General features: G+C 44.4%; 1 protein-coding gene across 6 annotated transcripts in view; it reads right to left on the reverse strand.

Annotated features, from left to right (window-relative positions):
* The window catches only part of zeb2b (zinc finger E-box binding homeobox 2b), a 98,505-nt gene that overhangs the window by 74,895 nt on the left and 1,426 nt on the right, over positions 1-22,184 (reverse strand). For all 6 annotated transcript variants that reach the window (XM_026158578.1, XM_026158576.1, XM_026158577.1 and 3 more), the window contains exon 2: positions 22,038-22,178. In XM_026158578.1, the coding sequence (XP_026014363.1) occupies positions 22,038-22,110 (73 nt within the window). In that variant the 5' untranslated portion in view covers positions 22,111-22,178. The remainder of the gene's footprint in view (positions 1-22,037; positions 22,179-22,184) is intronic.

Consider the following 22,184-nt stretch of genomic DNA (forward strand, 5'->3'; position numbering starts at 1 on the left):
AGCCGCACACATAACTACACCTTATTATTTCATATCATCATGAGCTCCGAACTCTCTCAGCTGTGGTTTGGGGAAAGGTAGCTACAAGGCAGCGTACAGGGATTTACACATACAGAGAAACAAACACACACATGCCTAATATAATTGTCAGCGTCTGTCCCTCCCCGTCTCAGAGTGAAGTCCCAGTGTTCACAGAGAAGGGTAATTATCGTGTATCCGAATGGGAGGATGCAACCATCTCTGGCTCTGATTAAAGGGGACAGGAGAGGAGTGTCGCCTCCCTTTTACAAGCCACCGTTTACGGGGAGGCGCACCTTTCACTGTCCAAACAATGTCTGTCAGCCACTATCAATAGCTGCCGTGGGAGGAAACAGTAGCCAAGGTGCCTGGACTGCAATACAGACTGAGAAATGGATATAAATTGGGTGAAAAGTGCATTACAAGGCTCTGGTAACCCCACAAATCCCTGCGTGGAGGCGGAGCGTAGCGGCGTAGCAGAAAATGTTGTACAAATGTCCCTTTGCACTTGCAGCAGGTTTCTATTATAAATCACCGTGCCATACTTTGTAAATCTCGATTATATTGCACCTGCAAGCGATGATCGAGCACATAAAACAAGAAGTAAATGAAAGGATTCTGGGTTTGTGTTTTTTGTTTAGTTTTTTTAGTCGGCCTGTATGTCACGCTACACTCCTCTTCCCTCTTCCTGCTTCACTCCCTTCACCTCATTTCGCATCCCCAGAGGTTACCATCTGTACCCGCTCCCCTCCTCTCCCTGCCTTTTGCTGCACATTTCAGCTTCATCTTTCATTCTACGCCCCCCTTGTTTTAATATTTTTTCTATAATTGTCTTTTTATTTAAGGCGCTACCTTTTTGCAGGCTGAAAGTCTCAAAGAAGAGCGCAAACTTAATGTGCCGACTGCCTTTGAAATTCAAGGAAAAGGAAGTTACACGCCACTTGAGATGTCATAGCTAATTGTCCATTGCATACAAGATCATAGAGCAAAGTGAAGAAGAAGGAGGAGAAGAAAAAAAGAGGGGGATAATGACAAAACAGAGAAAGGAAGAAAAGAAGTGAGGGGACATATGTGAAGGTGTCATTTAGTAAATAAATGAGCTAAAGGGGGAAAAGGAAGCTCGCCTTACACACAGCCTGAGCTGAGTTAACGCAACGCAGAAGATGATCGTCTCGACTCAATTTCTGAAAATTGCCACTGCTGCTACACCCCCACTCACTCCCCACCCCACGAGAGAGAGAGAGAGAGAGAGAGAGAGAGAGAGAGAGAGACAGAGTAGAGGAAAAAGAAAAGAGGAAAAAAAAACTTATCAGCAGTTACTCCTCCTTCATTTTATTTCATTTATGAATTACAAGGAAAGATGCCATTATATATTATTAATTCTCTGCTGTTGCTTTGGCTCTGGCTGCTGCAGCGGTGAGCTGCGGATGTCGGCGGCGGTGTAATTACGTTCTAGCCGGGCAGCCATCCGTTTCCTTTCAAAAATTTACAGGATTCTTAATCACGTTGCTCATTTGGGTGCACGGTGGCGGGGATGGCGAAACACAAACAGGGGCACGTCTGTTTGCACGGGAACACCTGCTTAGCATTGATAGCAGATGTCAGTCAGTGAACTGAACAAAAAAAAAAAAGTGCAGGGAGGGGAGGGGGTGGAATTAAAAATGCAAGCATCACCAACTTCTTATTATTTACTTACTCCAAAAATGAACTACTGGAATGGGAGAAGGAAAATCCTGGCAAACGCCAGGGAAGCTGGGCCTTGTAATTGTGCTGCTGCTGCTGCTGCCTCCCTAACTCCTCTTCCTCCTCTTCTCCTCTCCTCCTTCCTGTCAATCTCCTTCTCCCTTTCAAATCCAGCTAAGTAGTGAGCATCAAGAGGCATTTTTAACCTTTTCCCTTTCCTTTCCCCCCACTTTTTCCTTCTCTCTCTGTCTCTCGCTCACATTCCCCTATTGAGCGCAGGAGTCTTATATTTCTATCCGTTTGCATCAGTCTTTGCTGCATTATTCATTTGCATTATAGCGCTGGATGGTAATTAAATCTTGCCTGGTATGCTGTTGTATTTAAATGAAATGTGAATATTTTAGCGGGGGAAATGCAGAATGCTTAATCTGCCCCCTCCCCAACCCACCCACCCACTCTCTATCCTTTTCTTTTTTGCCTTTTAAGAGCTCGACTATTGGCCAAGCTTTAAAACTGTTTATTGTTCTCGCAGATTTTTTTCCTGAGAATAATAGTGTTGAGTCAACAGCTGCATTGATGAGCATATTTCAGCTGATGCATTTGCCTGGGCAGGGTTATTTGATACCTCGGAGACCCACATGCTTGCATTCAGCTTCCTCTTCCACACGCATGTATGGAGGCATACAAAATCTGGCCCACAAAATGGGCACTGAGGACCTTCGACTCACAGAAAGAGAATCGGCGAGAGAGGGAGACCTTGATAATGTAGCAAAAGATCACGAGAGAGAGAGTTAAGGAATTAGGGAGGAAGAGACAGAAAGATAACAAGAGGGACGACCGACAGAAGTGAGACGATAAGAAGACAGCGAGAGGGGGCGGGAGACTTGTGTCATACATTCGAAGGATGAGCAAAACCAATAATGAGTTTGGAACCTGTAAACTTTTAAAAACTTGCCTGCACATCAGTCTGGTATCATGAAATGACGTATGAGTAACACGTCATTACCTTGCTTTTTATCTTCCAAATGAAGAGACTTCATTTGGAAGGTAACAACATAACCCTACCCCTAAGTAGTTCATCACGAACCAAGTGGATATTAAAGGGGTTGGAACCTGCCTACACAATAGCTTTTCGTATTGTCATGAACAGTTACATTTAACTAAAGCATTTTTTGTCTTTTCCTTTGTAACGTGAAACTTTAACCCTAACCCTGACCATAATCTTTTTCCTTGTCCAAGTAATGTTTATATCTTGTATGATATCTTTGACATACCCAAATGGAAATGGGAAAAAAAACTTATAAAATGTGTTGTGGAGACTGCCTGCCCTCTTTTTGCATCCATGACATAAGCCAGAAAGCATCGTCAGCTAATTAGCAGGTATCTTTAACCTCCACCAGGTTGTTGGCAGCATGTTAGAGATTAGATTTGCATTGTTTTTTACCCTAGAACTCCAGTACAGGAGTCTAGCTTAGCCTGCGCATTAAAGTAGTAAAATTAGCCAGCCCTGTAACTTCAGCAGATTTATCCAGTCACCAAAATACCCCAGAAATAACCCCAAAAACACTTGTTAGGTCAATCAAACCTCTAAATGTAACAGCTCTTAGTTGCTGGACAGTTTTAAGATGTAAATATACTTTTATTGATCATTTCAGAATCAAGGCCAATTGACGACAGCCCTCACTGAATGAACCTAAGTGAGACTAGTTTACAGAACACCTTAAAGAAACCTTTGGCTCGAACACAACAAAGCTCAAAACCCTTTATTTGCAACAAACAATAAAAATCACCAGTTTCATTATGCCATCTCTAAAAGATCTCTTTATATGGAATCTGCACCCGGTTGACCTACCCAGACGGAAACTTGCAAGGCCAGATTTTAATCTGAGAGGTAACATATTCTAGTTTGTGAAACAAGGCTTGTTTAGCATGTGGTTAAAATGCAACCAAACCGAAATATTACCCCAAATTTGTTAGCTCTCAACCTGGCGGTAGATTAATCCATTTTTTTCCTGCTATTTTGAGTCAAGCACAACCACTATTCAATGTATAGTTTTGCCAACAATAAATGTGATAATAAAGGGGAAAATGGCTGTTTTCCTGTTTGTAAGGAGGGCTTCCCATGAATGACCTGAAAACATTAGGGTGGCTGCCTTCCTTTTGTAAATGTGTTCAGAATTGGTCGGCTTAGTCCAACTAACACAGTGAGGCTGACAAAGAAACAGTAAAACGCTGAGGGGAGAGGAGGGAGGCAATAAACCTTTGTCAAACATTTGCAGATAGTAAGAAAAAAAAGAAAACAACGGGAGGAATCGGAGAGCGAAAGAAGCAGCAGAAAATGAAAAAAAAGAGAAAGAAAGACAGAGATAAAGAGACCCCGCGAATGAGATGACAGAACAGAGAGAGAGAGGTTGAAAAGCAGAGGGATGAGCTGTGCCTTTAATGCCCATCTGGCCCGGAGATGTAATAAAATTGACATATTGATTCCTTTGAATTTACGAATGCCTGTTTCATAAACTCCATTTCCAAAGCCGAGGCCTCTTTAGAGCCCTGTCATTTTTCCCCCAAATGGATCAATTATGTGCCCACGTAATCCTGTTACCTGAGAAACCCACGCATACTTCTCCCATTTGCGGCGCTTCACCGGGCGCACAGACTCGCATTATGTGCACATAAACAAACTCTAGGTTTTCTTTTTTTTTTGTGTGTGTGTGAGAGAGTGTCTTCACCTCCTTCCCCCCCTGCCACCTCTCCTCCTAATATTAGCGATTGTTTTCTCCCCCCTGGTGTCGTTGTGTGAGTCTCTCCCGGAGGGGTTTTAGGGAGGCTTTTCCTCTTGTTCCTCCTCTGGCTTGTTTTTGAAGTTGTAGAAAATCCCTTTCACCCCTTTTATAAACTGCAATTCTGCCACCACTACATCAACACTAACATCACATCCTATCCTCCGTTAAAAGCCATATAAAAGCATAAATTTCATTTTCAGCTGAAGGGAGGGAAAAAATGGCCGCTTCAGATCTTCTTTAAAACGTTAATCACAAAGGAAGACAGTTACAAGCTACAGGATGATTTTCTTTGATAAATACACCTTCTTCTTTCAACTGCGCCTCGAGCAATAAACAGAGAGTTTGCAGTACTACACACAGGAGGTTTACCCCATCGCCTGTAAGATAAATACTCTTTTGTGGCACTGAGTAGCTGGTTATGAAGGCGAGACACTAACTCAGCCAAGGATTGGGGATTTATTACTCGAGATGGTCACCTATAAGAGTAGCAGCAGCAAAAGTGAGCCTTGCAAATCATGTTTTAGCACATGAGAGGATGAAAAAGCAAAAGAGCACCAGTATAGTGAGAATATTTAAGGATCTTTCCTCGAGAAATCAACCCCTTTAACCTAGCGCCATGAGCTAGGAACTTGTAGAAATCAATTTTTTTTCTTTTTTCTTTATAGACACAAAACTTTCTATACATTCACGTGACATTGCTATAGTACATATATTCTGATAGCACAGGTTATCTTGAAACAAATGATGCATAAACTTGGAAGCTGTAAGATTATACAAGTATTTTTTCACAAAGAGGCTAGATGGATTGAAACCATGGAAAAGACCTCACAAAGTTAAAGAATATCCCTTAAATCAAAGATCCTTATTAAATAATACTCAATGAAAGTGGATTTTTTTTACTCTTACAAGTGTATCTACAGGGATTTCCTCATGTAGTCCATAAAACAAACTGGTTTCAGGGAACAAGAAACACAAGTGGAATTTGGCCCCTTCTCATTGGTGCAGAAACATGTTGACAACAGTTTCTGACCCGTTCTGACACTACAGGGACGGCTCTCATGCCTAACCCCGGTGAAAACAGAGGAGTCAGTATGGCTACCGCCTGGCCGGTAATAGCATAATAGGCAACTACAAGTGGTCACGGGTCAAACCGGTGCAAGTGTAAATGTTGGAGCAATACAGTGGGCTGTCAGGTGGAACGGAAATGTATGAAGAGCGACAGCAACGTCGGAGCACGGGAGCGAGCGCTCACTGAGCCACTGGATATCTATTTTACTATCTTACATTGTTGTAAAACCAAGACGGAGACAGAAAGGGAGGGAGAAAGGAGGGAGGTAGTGGGAGAAAGAAAAAAAATCAGTCCTCGATCTTATTTTCCACACTCCAGCAAGCTACAAGCGGCTCAGTTACACTACACTTGCACTGAACAATCAGTCTGGCAAAGGTTCACAAAACGACGAAATACCTTGTCACTTACTGCCTGACCTGTTCAGCGAAGTGACTCAAAGGGGGGGGAAAGGAAGACGAGGAAGAAGATGGACAAGGATGTAGAGGAAGGAGAGGTGGGGGGGGGGGGGGGGGGGGGGTGTCATAAAATAATCATGAAGGAGTTCTGCTATGGGTGATGTCCATGGAACAGTTTCAGCAAATTCCTTCACGTTCTTATTCCTGTTTTGGAATATACTTGTAAGACATGTACTCCAGCTTTTCCTTTTCTTTGTTTCACCATAAAGCTGCCTCAAAGGCTTGAAAATATCAAACCTAGGATAATTTTTTTGCCCAGTGCACCACATGGAAAAGGTCAAAACGGCTTCTAAATGAGCGGTGCCCAACTTTATTTCACGAGATGTAACGTCAGAGGCCTGTCAGATATTCAGAAACTAATTTGAAAATTTATCTGGACTACTTTTACGTAGCATCATTTAGCACTTATGTTTAGGAAAATCGCTTACTGACTTCAAAGCCTAATCCATTTAACTGCTATATATTATGTTTACCGACCAATTTTAGCTCTAATACATGATACATACTTTGATATGTTCCTTTAGCTATATTTCTACCTAACTAAAAAATGCTAATTTGTAGCTTTAGCTAACTTCAACTGTTAGCTAAATTTTTAACTAATAATTACCAACATTTCATTTTAGTTTGAGGTATTTCAACTTAGGAGCAATCTTGTTCATCCATATATTTTTAGCTATTATCAGTTTAGGACCAAGTTAGTTTAAAGTAAAAGGTTTTGCTAACTATTCACCTGCTATCATTTTAACAATTTTGTTCGTTTATTTACATTGTTAGCTAACAATAGCAATACTGATAGCTAGTTTGACCGATTTCAGTGTGTTAATCTGAAGTTTTAGCAATCCATTTCCACTTTTAGCCAGTAAATCCAATATTTTATATACCATTTTAACTAATAGTTTATTGAGTATCTATAGTTTACAATTTTATTAGCTGATCTAAACTGTTACATAACAATTACAATGGCTTTTCCATATTTCTAGCAAAAAGTTTTCATTACTATTAACTAACAATTATAGCCATACTTGTACAGAGCTATTTCAAGTATCATCATTATTTTTAACTTTAATCACATATGCATTTAGTCTGTTTCTGTTGCAGGTCTGTTATATTACAGCTTAAACTTGTTCAGGACCAGTCAGTTCTTGTAATTAAAACCAATCTGTCCACATACTCCATGAGTCCATGAGGAATACTGGTGTCCATGCTTTGGAATCACTGTTCTGAATTATATACATAAATATTCCCCCACAAATTCATCCTGACATTTTCAGTATGTTTGAACAAATTACAACCACTGTGAGGCTTTAACACTAGACACCTCATGTTTTAGGATGAGAGAACTCCAGTGGATGCTGCAACAAGCATCTCTGGTGTCAAAAGCAGGGGGTAAGAGGGGTATAAAGTAGATGATTTGTCACATAGCAGCTGTGGAAAGTTAGGGGAGCTTTGAGGCTGAGTGAGAGAGGCGATTGTTAAAAAGTGAAGAGGAGGAAGAGGAGGAGGGGGGCTTAACGGGCTGACAGGCGGCTGGGTTCTGCTCACTGGACTTAATCTAAAAGAAAAAGGCTCCAGTTATGATGAAAGGTCGACAGAGTATGTCTCAGCAAATTGGCTTTCCTAGTTTTTTTTTTCTTTAAACCTTGCGCTGGCTGATGCTTCAGCTCCACTGCTGTGGAAGCCTAATGATCTCCGGCCTGCTAGCTCACCCCCTTCCTCCCACCTGTCCAACCCCCTTTCTCGGTTCAAAAACGGCAATTTCTGTGAAAACTTTAGCTGCTGATGCCACTGAAGTTTTTTTTTGCTCCAAAAACCACTGCTGGTGACAAATCAGAAAAGGTCAAGCATCAAAGAAGAATTTTTTTTTATTCGGGAGCAAGGCCTGTCTTTGTCAAAGAAGAGCCACTGACAGAAGCATATAAACTTATGCAAACTCTGACACGTTTCAAGAGAGACAGATAAAGCAGATAAATGAGACAGATAGGTCAACGGGGCGAGTTCAGAAACGGGAGATGTGACCCGGTTGCGGCCAAGTTCAGAACACGCTGGAACAGCTTGGCTCGGTCTCGTTCCAGGCCTGACATTTCTCCAAGGCCAACTATAATGATGGACAATGACAGGTAATTACTAGTGTTGGGAGGGGTGGAGAGCGTACAACGAGAACTCGAGATCAGCGGTATCTGTGAAGTTTCTGGAAACTCTGAGTGGGACGAAGGACGTCGGCCAACAAAGCCCGAGCAGGGAAAAAAAACCCACAGCACCGCAGCTTCGATGTCGTGTTTTCCCTGACTTGGATTGAAAGATTTACAACCACCATTTGAGCGCTGCTACAACCAAAAAACTTCTAGGCAGATTTAGGATGCAACCTCTCCTTCCTACTTCCTCAACCCCCCTCTTATCTTACTGCTTGGAAACGATTCTCCTGACTCCCTTTTTTAACCTCTTGGAAAGAAAATATGTGTTTGCCTTTACTCCTAAAGCGGCGGTAACTAAGACAGAATACCAAGCGGCTTCGATGTTTTGCAAACAGCTTCACCTGCATGCTGGGAAACCAGTTATGTGGATGGAGGGGTTGGGGTGAGGTGCAGTGGGGTGGGGGAGTCCATGTTGCAATCTCAGCCTCTCCTTGGTGCTCCCCCTTTATAAATTACCTCATCAGTGACTGAAATTAACACCGATTCTTGCAGGCAATTTCTCAATTTCCAATGCTAATTAGCTTTCTCTCTTTACTTTTAAATTCTGTAGCACCTGTTTAGGGGGAAGACATCTTAGGCAGTGCAGGCGCATTTAATCACAATTTTAATTAACCATCCCCGTAGATGTGAAAGAGAAGCAATTATAATGCAGATGAATGATGATTTTTCCACATTAAATTGTTTTGTTTCTTCGTTATGTTGATTGCATAAATACGGAGCGACGTTCAGTTTTTATCTACTGTAATTTTGTAATTGTTTTGCGGGGAGGGAGGCGGGGGGGCAAAAAAAGGCAAAAACCAGCAGTGGAAAAAAAGGGGGTTTGGATAGACTCGTCTGTTGACAAATTGTTTCATTTAGTTAACTCGTTAATCGCCGCCGCAGTATGGGGAGGATTTGGCAGGAAGTGTCTTATTTACTTTCTTCCCCACCACCACCACCTCGGAACAACTGCCATCAACTCCCTTGCTTGTCAATCATCCCGAGGTTTTAAGGCTTTTCGAGGAGAAGGAGGAAGGGCATGTGGATTAAACCATCTCGTTTGACCTTAACAAACTATCTAACCGAGTGAAAGTCACCGGCGCGTCTTAACTCTGCCTCCCCCCTTTAACTGCTCGGCATATAGACGCAAATGAAAGCACAGATGGGGTGCGACCAAAATGGACTCATAATCTTTATGCGCTCATGAAAATATCATTGGGTTCGATGACGGCGCTTTCGACTGCGTTTACGGCCCCTTGTTCGCGGAAACTTTGATTTTAATGTCTGAGTCACTTGAAGCGAAAATAAATAAATAAAGCAAACGTGCCACATTGCGGAGTAAATCCTTAAAATGCTTGTGTAAGCTTGGAGGTGCGACTTTTTTACCCTGAGCCACAAAGGTCAAATTTAGGTGTTGCAGGTGTTTCTGGTGTGAGTTGCACAGTTTTGGAGTGAATAATTTGAGTAAAATGGCGCTAAAAGGACCTCATGAAGGACCAGGTCCTTCATGAGGTCACTGGTTTGATTCCAGCAGAAGACACTAATCCTTTCAGGGTTGTGTCAGAAGCCGGATCAAAGAGGAGGAAGCAGCTGAAAGTAGCTTTTCATGACCAGGTTATTCAAAAAATCCACAAACATTGTGTGAGCAGTAGCTTTTAGCATGCAGGAACTATTTTCTGTCTGCTATCTACATCCGCCAGCCAAATTGAGAGGGAAGCCATTAATGAGTACGCCCTCTCATCAAAGGTAGATAAACACTTTTTCCTGTAGAGTGATGCAGGTGTAGACAGAAGACGGAGACCTGCTAGAGGAAAAATGTGATAAATTTATATATATATTTTTGTATTTTAACTTGTAGATTTATTTATTCATGCACTCCGTGCAAATTAAGCACCTTTCTTTAAAACTCCCAGCTTCCCAGGTTACATTTTTGGGAAATGATTTGCTATCAGGAGCGATCAGGATCTAGGATTTTTTTTGTACGCGCCCTTTAGGAAGCAGTTGTTTTCTCTCTTTAGCAGATTGCTGCTATAGCACAGGGAAAAAAAAAACCTCCCATAATCCTCTTGTGTTCTGCCCCCCTTCCACCCACCCTCCGCCACCCCCAGCAACACTCATTCTCTAATCCCACTGAGCACTGCTTTCAGTTTGCCCAAAGACCATGCAGGGTAACTCCAACGGACCAGACACACACACACACACACACACACACGTTCCCTCTGTGTGACACACACACATACACTTGTTCCCTATCTCTCTCACAGTCACCGTCAGTCTCGCTGTTTGCAAAAAGCATTTGGTGTTATTTTAAAGATTTATGGGATTCGCAGGAAGTTTGAGATGTATATAAGGAGCATGCCACTACTTCCGTACAACTGCAGGCCCAAGGTTGACAGTTTGATTTGAATACAACTTCCTTTTATGATTTTCGATGAATACCCTGCGTTACACTCCTCTACAAGCAAACCCGCAGGTCTTTCTCTTTTTTGAGGGATCTATCTTAAAGGAAGAAGCTCCTCTTTGAATATTAGTGGTGATTGGCTGGAGGTAAACAGAGCATTAAATCTTGCAAAACTGTGGCAAGGCCAATATGGGGACGGGGGGGGGGGACAATGGCTTGGCCCCGGCATCTCCGAGGCCTTTGTTCTCGGCTTAACAAAACTCTGCCGTCACACCGTTTTACCTCAATGCTGCCCTGTCGCAACAGCCCATCAGCCCATCGGAGGCACATGCAAAGCCGAGGACAGGGAGGCAGGGAATGGGAATGAGAGAAAGGGCGAAAATATGAGGGTTAGGCTAGGGAGGCGGGGGGGGGAGATTAAGATAGAAGGTGGGAGAAAAGGAGAAAGTGGCGAGGAAGGAGCGAGGAAGGAGCCAGGATGACGCAAGTAGATGAAGATAAAGAGGGAGAAGGTGTGATGGGGCGACGCAAGAGTGAAGAAGGAGCGTCAAAAATCCTCAGAGGCCATTAAAGGGGCAAGAAAAAAACAACAAGAAAAGAGAAAAAGAGCACTCACCTCTCTCGCTTAATAAGAATATATAGCAGCTGTGAGGAGGGAGGCGAGGAGGGGTTTGAGCTTCGTGTGACGTGGCTGCGACAGAACTGGAGCAAATGCGAAGAGTCGCTAAAAGTTTCATCACTAAATGTCCCACTGCGGGCCACAGCGAGGATCAGGAGGAGGGGAAAACATGTGCATGCCAGTGAGCATGCACAGATGGGTGGCGTATAAATACATGTGTCCAAAAATATGCAAATATGGATGCATGTTTGTGGCCCCTCTTTAAGAAGATGGCCACCACCCCTTTAAAAATATGCAAAATAAAAACTCCTCTGACTTCCTTTTTCTCCCAGCTGGTAATTAATATTCATACTTTCCTTAAAATTTATGTTTTTCGCTACGTCGTGGCTCCGAGCCGGTGGGAAAACTGCTCGTGTCAGTGGTTCCAAGCAAGAAGAAATGTGGCAATCTGGCCCAGTAAATATCCAAACTGTTAGCTATATTCTCGCTAATAAGATTTGATTCCGAGCTGACTTATTAGCACTTAACCCCAAAGCTTGACCTCCCGATCACCATCTTGGATGTAGTTCAGGTCTCTCCTTGTGTGCCGTGATTTGCCTGCTTCTTTCCTCCCTCCCTTCCTTCGTTTTCTCCTCCACTGTCAGGTTCTGGCCTGCCAATTTCCACTTGAAGCTTGACTGGGCCTGATTTGATGCAAACTACCTTGGGGTGAGCTAGGGGAGAGAGAGGGCGGCGGTGGTGGCGGTGACAGCAGCGGGGAGGACTGAAACTGATGAACAGTTATGTCAAGTCAATTTTGCACCGTTGGGAAAAGGTAACCTCTCCGTCGGGGAGGAGAAAAAGGTAACAGGAAAAAAGCAGAAAAGGGGGGCAAAAGAAAAAAAGACAAGTGGAGTAAAGGCTGCAAGCTGTGGAGGGGGGGTAGGTAGGGTGGCAGAGGGGCGTGTAATCGCACCGGGGTGCACCCAACCCACCCTTCGCTACCTCACCTCGCCTCCCTCTGCTTAGTGCCGCTAACTGAAACGCTAACTGTCAGCGCGAGTACTAATTGCAGATGTGCCAGTCTGCCATCATAATAAAATCAGAGGCAGGGCGGACATTAAGCATGGCTGGCTCATTTGTGAGACCGCTGAAAAGGTAGCATAAATGAATATTTCATTACCTTAATTACTAAGGAATACTCCTTTCCGCCAGTCGTGGAATGAGTGTTGCTGTAACTAATTATGAAAAGTAATAACATTAGGGATACTGTGATTGCCAGTTTATAAGGCGGCGTCTGCTTGCTGTTGAGGTATAAACCATGTTGGGTAACATACGGCGAGGAGCGGAAGGAAGGAAGGAAGCGAGGGCGAACCCGTACATCTGCAAAAAAAAAGAAAGAAGCGGTAGCAAAAAAAAAAGAAAGTGGGGTTTGTGGGGATGAATGGAGCACTGATTATTTACCCCAGGATGCTTGAGATTGCCAAGTGGAGGTTTTAACAGGTATGAAGGAGCTGGTGAGGTTGTGAAACTGGCTCGGTGCGTAAATGACAGCTTTCTGGCAGCGCAGGAAGCCCTTTAGTGTGCCGTTTTCTATAAATACAAACATGGAAATATGAAAGGACACATGCAATACCTGGACCGCCGAGTGCAATTTGACTAATCCTTTACCACGCAGCCCTCGAGTACCTGCATGGCTACAAAGGCCACAAGCTGCACATTTGCATCGCTTCATCATCCCACACGTCTTTGAAGTCGGCTCGATACCTCTGTCCGTTATTCACCTCTGCGGCCTGTGGGCACGCCTCCCCCCCATGCCCGACTGTAATGTATGACCACAGATAAGGTCGTGAGGGGGTGTGTGAGAAAAAAGGCAGAGTACAAGGTCTGCTTTGATGGCCATGCTAATTCCAATACCCCTAAGTAGTAAGAATAACAAAGTGGTGGAGAATTTATCTCAGGAATGCCGGAGCAAGACGGCCAGGCGATAAGGAAGTAGCTTCCCTTGGGTGGGGGAGAAGTAATTAGAGACGGCTGACTGATTAGATGACTGACTGGGATGGATGGAAGTAGAGGTAAGGGGAAATGGACTGGTTGGGCGACACAAAGGTGGGGCGAGGAGCAAAAAGGAGAGTTAGATTCCCCCTGGTTGTTCATGTTTAGAGTTTAGGCACCGATCTAATGACTTGATAGTGCAACACAAGTCTAACCTGAAGGTTTTCCAACCAAAAATGAGAAGGGAAAACACAGAAGAGAAGAGGTGAACCCTTGACTTGATAGCTACCCCCTACGGAATTCGTAAGATTTTTGAAAACCCCAAAGAATAAACCCTCAGCGATGTGCAAAAACATCCCCAGGCTATCAAGCGATAAAATGTTGACTCAACCAAAGACCAGGCTGTGTCTTAGACTGAGTCACAAGGCCAAGTATGAACTCGAGTCTTCATATCGGACCAGATCTAAGTTGTCTCCCGCAAGGTTTCTAGGTCAGGAAATACCCTTTCGTCCCAACAATCCAGCGTGAACAGCATGCCATAGCCAAAAGGTCTCATCGGATTTCTCAAGACCTCAAAAGCAAGCAGCAGCTACAACCACACAAACCTTGGGTTTATCACCTCATCATGACTTCTAAAGGTCGATAATAATTCAGCCTCAGAGCTTTTTCCAATCCAAAACCAGAATCGTGCTCTGACTCCTGAAAACCAAAACTGCAACCACAACCACAAAAAGTTCGACCCTGTCAAACCTAAGCCTCCAGCTCCAAAAGTCCTTAATTTACCGTCATGTATTTTACACTCAAACCCACGAACTCTTTGCCAGACCACCTTGCCGAAAAACCTTGACCTGCGCTCTTGCCAGAAAAAGCTTTTTTCTGTTGCAGACCCCCCCATCCTGTTCTTCCTGCGTGTCAGAAAGGCTGAGGACAGGCCTGTCGGTGTGATTATCCCCCCTCTACCTGAGGAGGTGTTTGTTTGACATTCGTGTTTGACAGCGACGGGACATGAGGCGTTCAGGGGAGGGGGCTCCCTCTCCAGTCAGAACCCATTAACACGTGGATTCACCTCTCAGAGTCCACTGCCTGCACCACAGATGACATTTAAAAGGGGTGGGGAGGGTGCGCTCCCTGTCCGTGTTCCAGCTCTCCTTCGTGCCAAAAGGTTAAATGAACGTCTGAATAACAAGGAGGTCGGGGCAATTTCTGACCATCTCCCTCTTTGCGCTGCAACCTCCGGTTAAGAAGGTGCTTGATCAACAGCGAGATGAAAGTGAGTGAAATTTGTGCAACCGCAAAATGACCTAATTTTGTCCTAATCTCACTTGGCAATCTGGTGCAATTAAATTGAGATAACACATCTGAATTTACTTCCACGCAAGACGGGATTGGAGCTGGGAGGGGGGGAGACCGGAGCACAAAGAGAAGCGGACAGCAAGTCCTCGTTAGAAGGAAAGAAAAAAGAGGAAAAGGTAACAAGAGGGGCGCACTTAGGTGGCAGAGAAGCGGGACACCTTCTGAATAATAAACTATGGTAAGAAAGCGAGCCCCCTGATCAAATAGCATGTTCTATTATCCAGAATTAAAGGTGGGATGGAAGCGCGAAGGCGAGCGCGGAAAAAGGGACCTAGATTTCCAGATGTCACCGTGCCTTAATCTGCCGATCTGTTATTGATTGTTCCACGCGGCCGTGACCTTGCCAGAAGAGCTCTTCCACCCGACAATCAAACATACATCAAAGAGTGTGTGTGTGTGTGTTTCCTACTAAATGTGTGTGTGTGTGAGAGAGTGTGTGTACATGTGGCAGCGAGCAGGCGCTTGCAGATCAGCAGCGCCGACATCAGAGCAGAAAAACTGGAGGCTCCTTTCAACACTTGTTTGCACAAAGGTGTCATCTCTGAAGCAGCTGCCGCCAAATAAAAAAAACGGGGAGAGAAGAAGAAGAAATGGGGAAAAAATTATTTTAATAGATTATTTCATGAAGCTGTGCCCTGCTTTACACTTGACAGCAGCAGCGATAAGTCACGCACGCGTGCTAGCACACGAGCTCAAAGCAGCTGTGAGGTGTTTGCTCTTTTGATTAAATCTATATTTGATTCTTTGTTGCTCTATTAAGACTCAATCTTGTTTGTTAAAAGCGCTTCATAATCGGAGCTGACGCCTCGCCTCCCCCCCATTATGATCGATATTTGTGGTGTGTGTGTGGGGGGGGACTCTGAGCCGCAGTAGTCGTGATGAATGTGCAGAGAAACGGGACATTTTAGAAGAGTTGCCGTGCACACAGACGGCGCTGTTAGAAAAAAGGAAGTCAGTGTTTTTTAAGTTGTCTCTCCTTTCTTTCTTTCTCTTCGTCTTCTTTTTTTTCTGTTTTTTGCCTCTCCTCGCACCCCCCCCCCCTCCTTCCTGTGTAATTATGAAATCTGAACGTTAGTTTACACCTGCTCAGCAACCTGTCGCCTGTCGCGCCCAGACTCCCTCGCAAATGGGAAAAAAGTCGTGGAAAGAATGTCGAAAAGCATTTTTAAAAAAAGAAAAAACAGAAAAATCACAGGCGTAGAAAATGCAACGACTGAATAAGTGCAAACAGCAGGAACGAGATGGAACGGATGGGCCAAATAAAGACTTTGCATCTTCACTTGAGAAAGACTCAAATGAGGCATGATATTTTTTTTAAGGGAAAAAAATGAGAAAATGCATGTTTTTTCCCTCCCTCCTCCTACCATCTTTCCTACGCGATGCATAAAACATGCCTGGGCTTAGGGTAAAGAGTGTAAATGAAAAGTCCAAATGCATGCAATTATTTGCCGGACCAGTGAAGTTTCAATTTCTGTGTTTGCTTTTTTTTTTAATGTCCCCCCCAAAAAATGAGAGAGAAAAAACAAGAGGTGGAAGAAAACACGCATGGAGGCATGAAATAAAGTCAGGGAAGCAGGAGAAAGACATCTGAGTGCAACTTTTAGAGCGAGGAGGAGGGGGAGGGTGGAGGGGGAGTTGATAGGAGCTGTCAAATTCAGGGATGGTGGTGGTGGAATAAAAAAAAATAATAAGGAAGGAGGGGACAAGCCGGCTGCCACAAACACCTTGAAGTCTGTCACCTTTGCTCCATCTTTACTGCTGCCGCCGCCTTTACACCACCACAAACTGCCAGAGTCCAAGCAAACCGAGCTCGACCCTTACCGGCGGTTCAGGGAACAGATACAGTAAAAAGTTTTTTTTTTTAAAGAGTTGCTTTTCTTTGGTCTGACGTGTCATTGCAAGCGGGTTTAAAAGCATAAAGGCAAGTCAGAGAGGGGCAGAGTTGGCTCACTATTGGCTGATTCATGCCTCAGTGTTAGTCAGGCAACGGATCCCGGCCACCGCTCTCGCTTTCATCGTTCTTGGCAGTTGCTTCGTGTTTGTGTGAGTGTGCATCAGCCCAAATACATTCTGCATGAAAAAAAATATATATATGTGAGTCGAATTTTTTCAAAATTATGGGAATTTTATTTAACTAAACCCAGAAAACAAGAGAGGAGGAGGCGGCGGCAGGGATGGTCACAGCGCTCTCATGCAAAGCATTAACCCCTCCACCCCTGTTTTCTCCAACGCACGGGTTAATATCGTGGCTGCCTGGTAAGGCATTATCCAGAACCTCTCCGAACAAAAGGCCCCTTTTGCAAACAGACTCGTATTCCTCTCTCTCTCTCACCCCCCCCATCCACCACCACCACCAACAAGCCCCAGTGTCCAAAGGTGTTTGCTGAAGTAAATCTGCCTAAATCCTGCGCAGCTTGGGCCAGTAGGGAGGGAGGGAAGGTGTACCGATAATCCTTCTTCTTAACCGAAAAGAAAGAGGAAAGAAAAAAAATAAAGAGAGGAAAGTTGTGGGTGAGGAAGGGATGAAAGGAAAACTGAAATCCAGATCACATGATACCCCCGCCTCTCCATCCATCCAACACTTTACAGCTCTGGCAATCCGACGATAACAGATAAATAATTAAAGACTGCGGCTACTATTTTATTTATTTATTTGAATTCACGTGCAAAGTTGCCGAGAAGTTGGTGCCAAACAGAGGAAGAAGAAGCAGAGGGAAAAAAAGCGCATCGTGCAGACACCTGCTCCCGACTCTTATCTCCTTCTTTGTGCACAATCCAATCGGTTGCAGCCAGGATCTTTTTCTTTTTTTTATACCTCTCTCTTCTTCTCCTCCTTCTTCTTAAGTGTGAGTGGCCACGAATAGTGTGGGCATCTCGTAACACTATCTGTCTGTCAGGAGGGGCCCGGGGACCCTTGCAATGGAGTAAGGGAGGCTATAAAAGGCTTGTAACCAGGGGACAACCAACAAACAACCACAAACACCCTAGTTATTTCTCTCCCACCACCCACCCACCTCTAGTTTTCCCCCCTTTCCTCGTCTCCCTTTTTTCTCTCCTCTCTCTCTCTCTCTCGCCCCCCTTTTCATCTCAGGCCCTTTTTTTTTCTTCCTGATGCTGAATGCAAATGTGCGAGCCCTGCTGCTGGCGGCGAAAGGGGCTGAATTGTGATTAAGAGGGAGAAGAAGGAGGAGAAGAAGAAGGAGAAGAAGAAGGAGGAGAAGAGGAGCTCCTTTTCTTTGTTCCCCCCCACCCCTCTCTACTCTCCTCTTCCTCCCTCCCTCCTCCTCCCCCCGGGGGGATGTTTACCAGGAGAGACGCGGCGGATCAGATATGAAAGGCATTCAGGTCAGCATTGATGTGAGCGAAAGTGAAATCGTACCTAAGGCATTCCAAAGACCCGCGGTGTCAGGGGGTCCGGGCTCGCCGTGCCTCTGTGAGTGTGTGTTCTCTGGCCGCCAGGCGGAAAAAATATCTCCACACAAGTAGGCAGGGCGGTCGAGGAGGAAGGAGGAAGAAGAGGAGGAAGGAGTTTTTTTGGTTTTTTTAAGAAAAGAAGTGTAAAAAAAATGCCTTTTTTCCCCTGGGGTGTGTGGTGCGTGTGTGTGTGTGTCTGTGTGTGTGTGTGTGTGTGTGTGTGTGGGGGGGGGGGGGGGGGGATATAATAATAAAAATTAAAAGAAGGTGGAGGAGGGAATTGATGAAAGTTTGCTGTCCTGCGTTTAGGATGAAGGTGAGATGATCATTAGCTTCTACCTCTCCTCCTTTTTTAAAAATATGTGTGTGTGTGTTGGGGGGGGGGGGGGGGTACAGCCACAAGCCATGCTATTTGCTTTTATCTGCCTTATCAAAGCATGGAAAAAAAGAGGAAGAAGTCGAAGAAAGAAAACGTGCATGTGCTGCAGCCCGAGCAACATTCCTGATTTAATTCCTGGTGGAAAGCACACGCTAAGAGGAGCAGACATCACACCGCATCTCCGAAATAAATCCCAATCACAGGAATTTTATAAGGAATAAAAAGTCCCTCCTTTTCTATTTTCCTTTGAATATATTTTTGTTTATGTTTTTGCTTTTCCTCCCTCCACAGCAATCTCATTCACAGATATATTTAGCTCCGAGCAGGAGGAATATCGGGCCTCTCGATGCCGAAGCAGTGCAGTGACAGGCAGGAGGCTCGGAGGAGTCGTCCCTGCCTGATGTCATCATTTCACTTAAAGAAAATAACGCACAGCTGAACTCTTTCTCTCTGTCCTTTCTTTCTTTCTTCTCCTGCTCTGTCTGCTGGTGCACAACAATCGCCAGCCCGTATGGGAATGGCAGCAGTGAATGGCGTGCCGTGGACACCCCCCCTTGTTCGCCACTATTGACGGTATAAACATGTAAATGAAACACATTACCGCTGACAATCAATTGTCCGCGAGCGCCCCGTGAAACCTCCTCCTCCTCACCCCCAACCTCTTCCTTCTCTTTTTGCTTAGTCGCCCTCACCCCCCTAAATTTTTGACTGCAGATGCTCCAAACACAACTTTAAAAAAAACAAGCAGAATAGAAGAAGAATAAAAAGATGGTTTCTTCCTCCATTTTACTCATAAATATGTGACAACATTCGCACAACTGAGGAGAAAGAGTCAGCAATAGATAGAGAGCAGGATTCGGACTGCTTCGGATTATGTAATAGGAGTATTTTGGAGGGCGAAGAATCACCGAAAAAGAAAAAAAGAAAAGGAAAAAAGAAAGCAGGACGGGAAAAGCACCTGCAACATCTGCAACATGTGTGTTTCCTCCTTCCTCCTCTCCTCGTGCAGGGAGTCCAAACTGCAAAAACAGAGTCGAGCTTTTCGTGGTTTCTTTTTTGTTTTTGATGCTGGTTGAGTAATAAGAAAATAAGGACAGGTGTGTGTATGTCTGTGTGTGTGTGTGTCCGTGTGTGTGTGTGTGTGTGTGTGTGTAAGTGTGTGTGCTGTCACAGCTGGATGTGACAAGCAACACCTGGCGAAGGCCAAACTCTCAAACGCTTCACGCTGCTGAGATCGAGTTTCACAGCAGGAAGAAGAGACCCTCTCTCTCTCTTCTCCCTCTCTCTGCGGTGGTTCTAACAGTCGTGTGAGAATAAAAAAATGTCATTTCTGCGCTTTTTCATAAAAAATATTTTCCTCGGAAATCTGCAAGAGAGGCGGGTTTTTTTTGGGAGAGGGATAAGTGGCGAACTGCGCTGTTAAATACCACATGACGTGAGAGCGAGCGCAGCAACTCCAACCCTGAAGGCCAACAGTCATCTGGAGGAGAATGTCAAAGAGGGGCTCCAAGAAAGCGCTCCACCGAAGAAGAGGAGGAGGAGGAGGAAGGGGTGTGTGTGTGTGTGTTATTTCTATTTTTAAAAAAATAGTAAAAAAAAAACATAACAAAACAGGTGGCACACAAATTAGAATTAGCGCACCGCCGCCTCAGAGACACCAGCTCTAATTCAACGTATATCGCATTTGTGTACATTCATCTGATTTGCCAGTTAGTGCGCCTAACTCGACATCCATCTGCTGGAATATTTAGCATTCCTCCTTCTTCTTCTTCTTCATTTTTAAATCTGTGTTTTGTTTTTAAGTGTGGCAGCCGAGCCGTAAACAAACCGCCATCCCCTCCGAGCGACCCGAGCCCGGGCAGGAAGAGGACAGAGAGGAGAGAGTGGCCAAGCCTCAATAAGCCTCTGAATTCCCAGAGGAGGGGGGTTGGGGGTGGGTGGGGGGGTGAGGGGTTGAGGAGTGAGGAGGAAGAAGGGAATAGTAGGGGGGGGGGGTCATCAGAGAGGGCTTGTTTGACTTTTTTTTTTTAATAAATGTACTTTCTTTTAAAATAAGGAAAGAAGAAGAAGAAGAAGACGGGAATACGCTGCATGCTTTCCCTACAACAGATAAAAATAATCTCCCTGCAGCCGTGCCAGAGCTCCGTCAGGTTTAAGGGTGTGAAAATGATATTTGTGCTCCTATTATTATTATTATTATTATTATTTTTATTTCCTTTTTAACCAAAACAGGTGGCCAAGGCTAAAATGCACACACACACACACACACACACACCATCACATCTCTTCCGTCCTTGTTATTCCATCTTGCCGCAGATCCAGAACGTGAGAGATCTCCTCCACTGTTGTGAGGCTCTTTAAGCGTGGAACAAAATGCTTGTCTGCCATCGATTGTGCGGGATCAATAAGTGAAATCTGATCTAGATAAATAACCTGTGGGGGCACAGTTTTCTCTCTCTCTCTGTCTTTCCTTTCTTTTAAAATTAAAAACTGCAAATAAAAACCTGCTGAATCACACACACTTACACACACACACACACACACACTCTCTCTCTGAGCCTGTATGGAATAATCAGGAATAACGGGGGCCAGGAAATGTCACTGCAGATTTGCCTCTTGTGGGGAAAAGTGTGGTGCAGTCAAATGGAGGAAGAAAAGCAACAAATCTCCACCTCCAGCGCTCCCCAGTCCAGACCCAATTAATGTCCAGCATTTATCGGACATGTCACCCTATTTATACAAGCCTCTCGTGCTGCCTTCACTTACTGATAGGAAAATAAAGTTGTTATTGTTGTTGTTGTTTTTTTAATCGTTTAAAAAAAATTCAAAAAAGGAAAAAAGTGAACCAGAGAAGCCAAGTGCCACCTCCTGTGAGATATGTCCCGGAAAAGCAGCGACAGTGAGGCGTTCAAAGACTTCGAAAAATACTAATGAAAAAGAAAGAATATAAAGGCCCATTAGCGTGGATTTATTATAGAAATAGAGGGGGAAAGTGTGTGTGTGTTTTTGTGTGTGGTGGTCACGGAGTGCCAGCGCGTGGATTAAAAACTCAAAGTCACAAGACTGGACTTTTTTTCCTCCACAGCCAGTGACCGCTACACTCAGGCAGACACTCAGTCCTCCCCCATGGCCGATTTTTCTTGTCTTTTCTCTTTTTCTCCCCAAAGAGAAAGCAGCCGGCAACCGCCAAACTTTCCAACATCCACAAGTTTATTCTCACTATTTAACATTTTTGGACTTTTCTTTTGTTTTGTTTTTTTCAACACAAGCCTCCTGACAATCTTCACCCCCTCCACCCTCCCCCTCGCTTCACCACAATTAAAAGCCGCTATTATTTCAAATTATAAATAAGTAAAAAAAATAAAATAAAATAAAAAAAGGACAGAGAAACTGAATCCTAGGACGCATTTACGCACACTTTCTCTCCCGGGGTAACGCTCTCTTTACATCCACGCGTAAAAACTAAATAAAGTAAATAGTCATAATAATTTATTTTTTAAGCCCGAATGAACGCGGACTCTCTCTCTCTCTCTCTCACTCACACACACACACCCCTGAACCGCAGCGAGAAGCCTTGAAAGCGGGCTTACATCCAAAGATACCACCACCTCTACACTACACACACACACACACACATACACACACACACAACCACCACCATCACTAACACCACAACAACAACAGCAGCAGCTTTGCGTCCCGTCATCTTTTCTCTTACCGTTTTTCCGTCTCGGGTTGGCTTGTTTTCGCCTCTTACACCTGGGGCCATCCGCCATGATCTCCTGCTTCATTGATAAGTGTGTGTGTGGGATCAGATGGCAGCTCGCATGGACTCGATTCCTTGATTTCAGCTTGAGATCTGAAA

Source organism: Astatotilapia calliptera, chromosome 23 (assembly GCF_900246225.1).
Source record: "Astatotilapia calliptera chromosome 23, fAstCal1.2, whole genome shotgun sequence".
NCBI lineage: Eukaryota > Metazoa > Chordata > Actinopteri > Cichliformes > Cichlidae > Astatotilapia > Astatotilapia calliptera.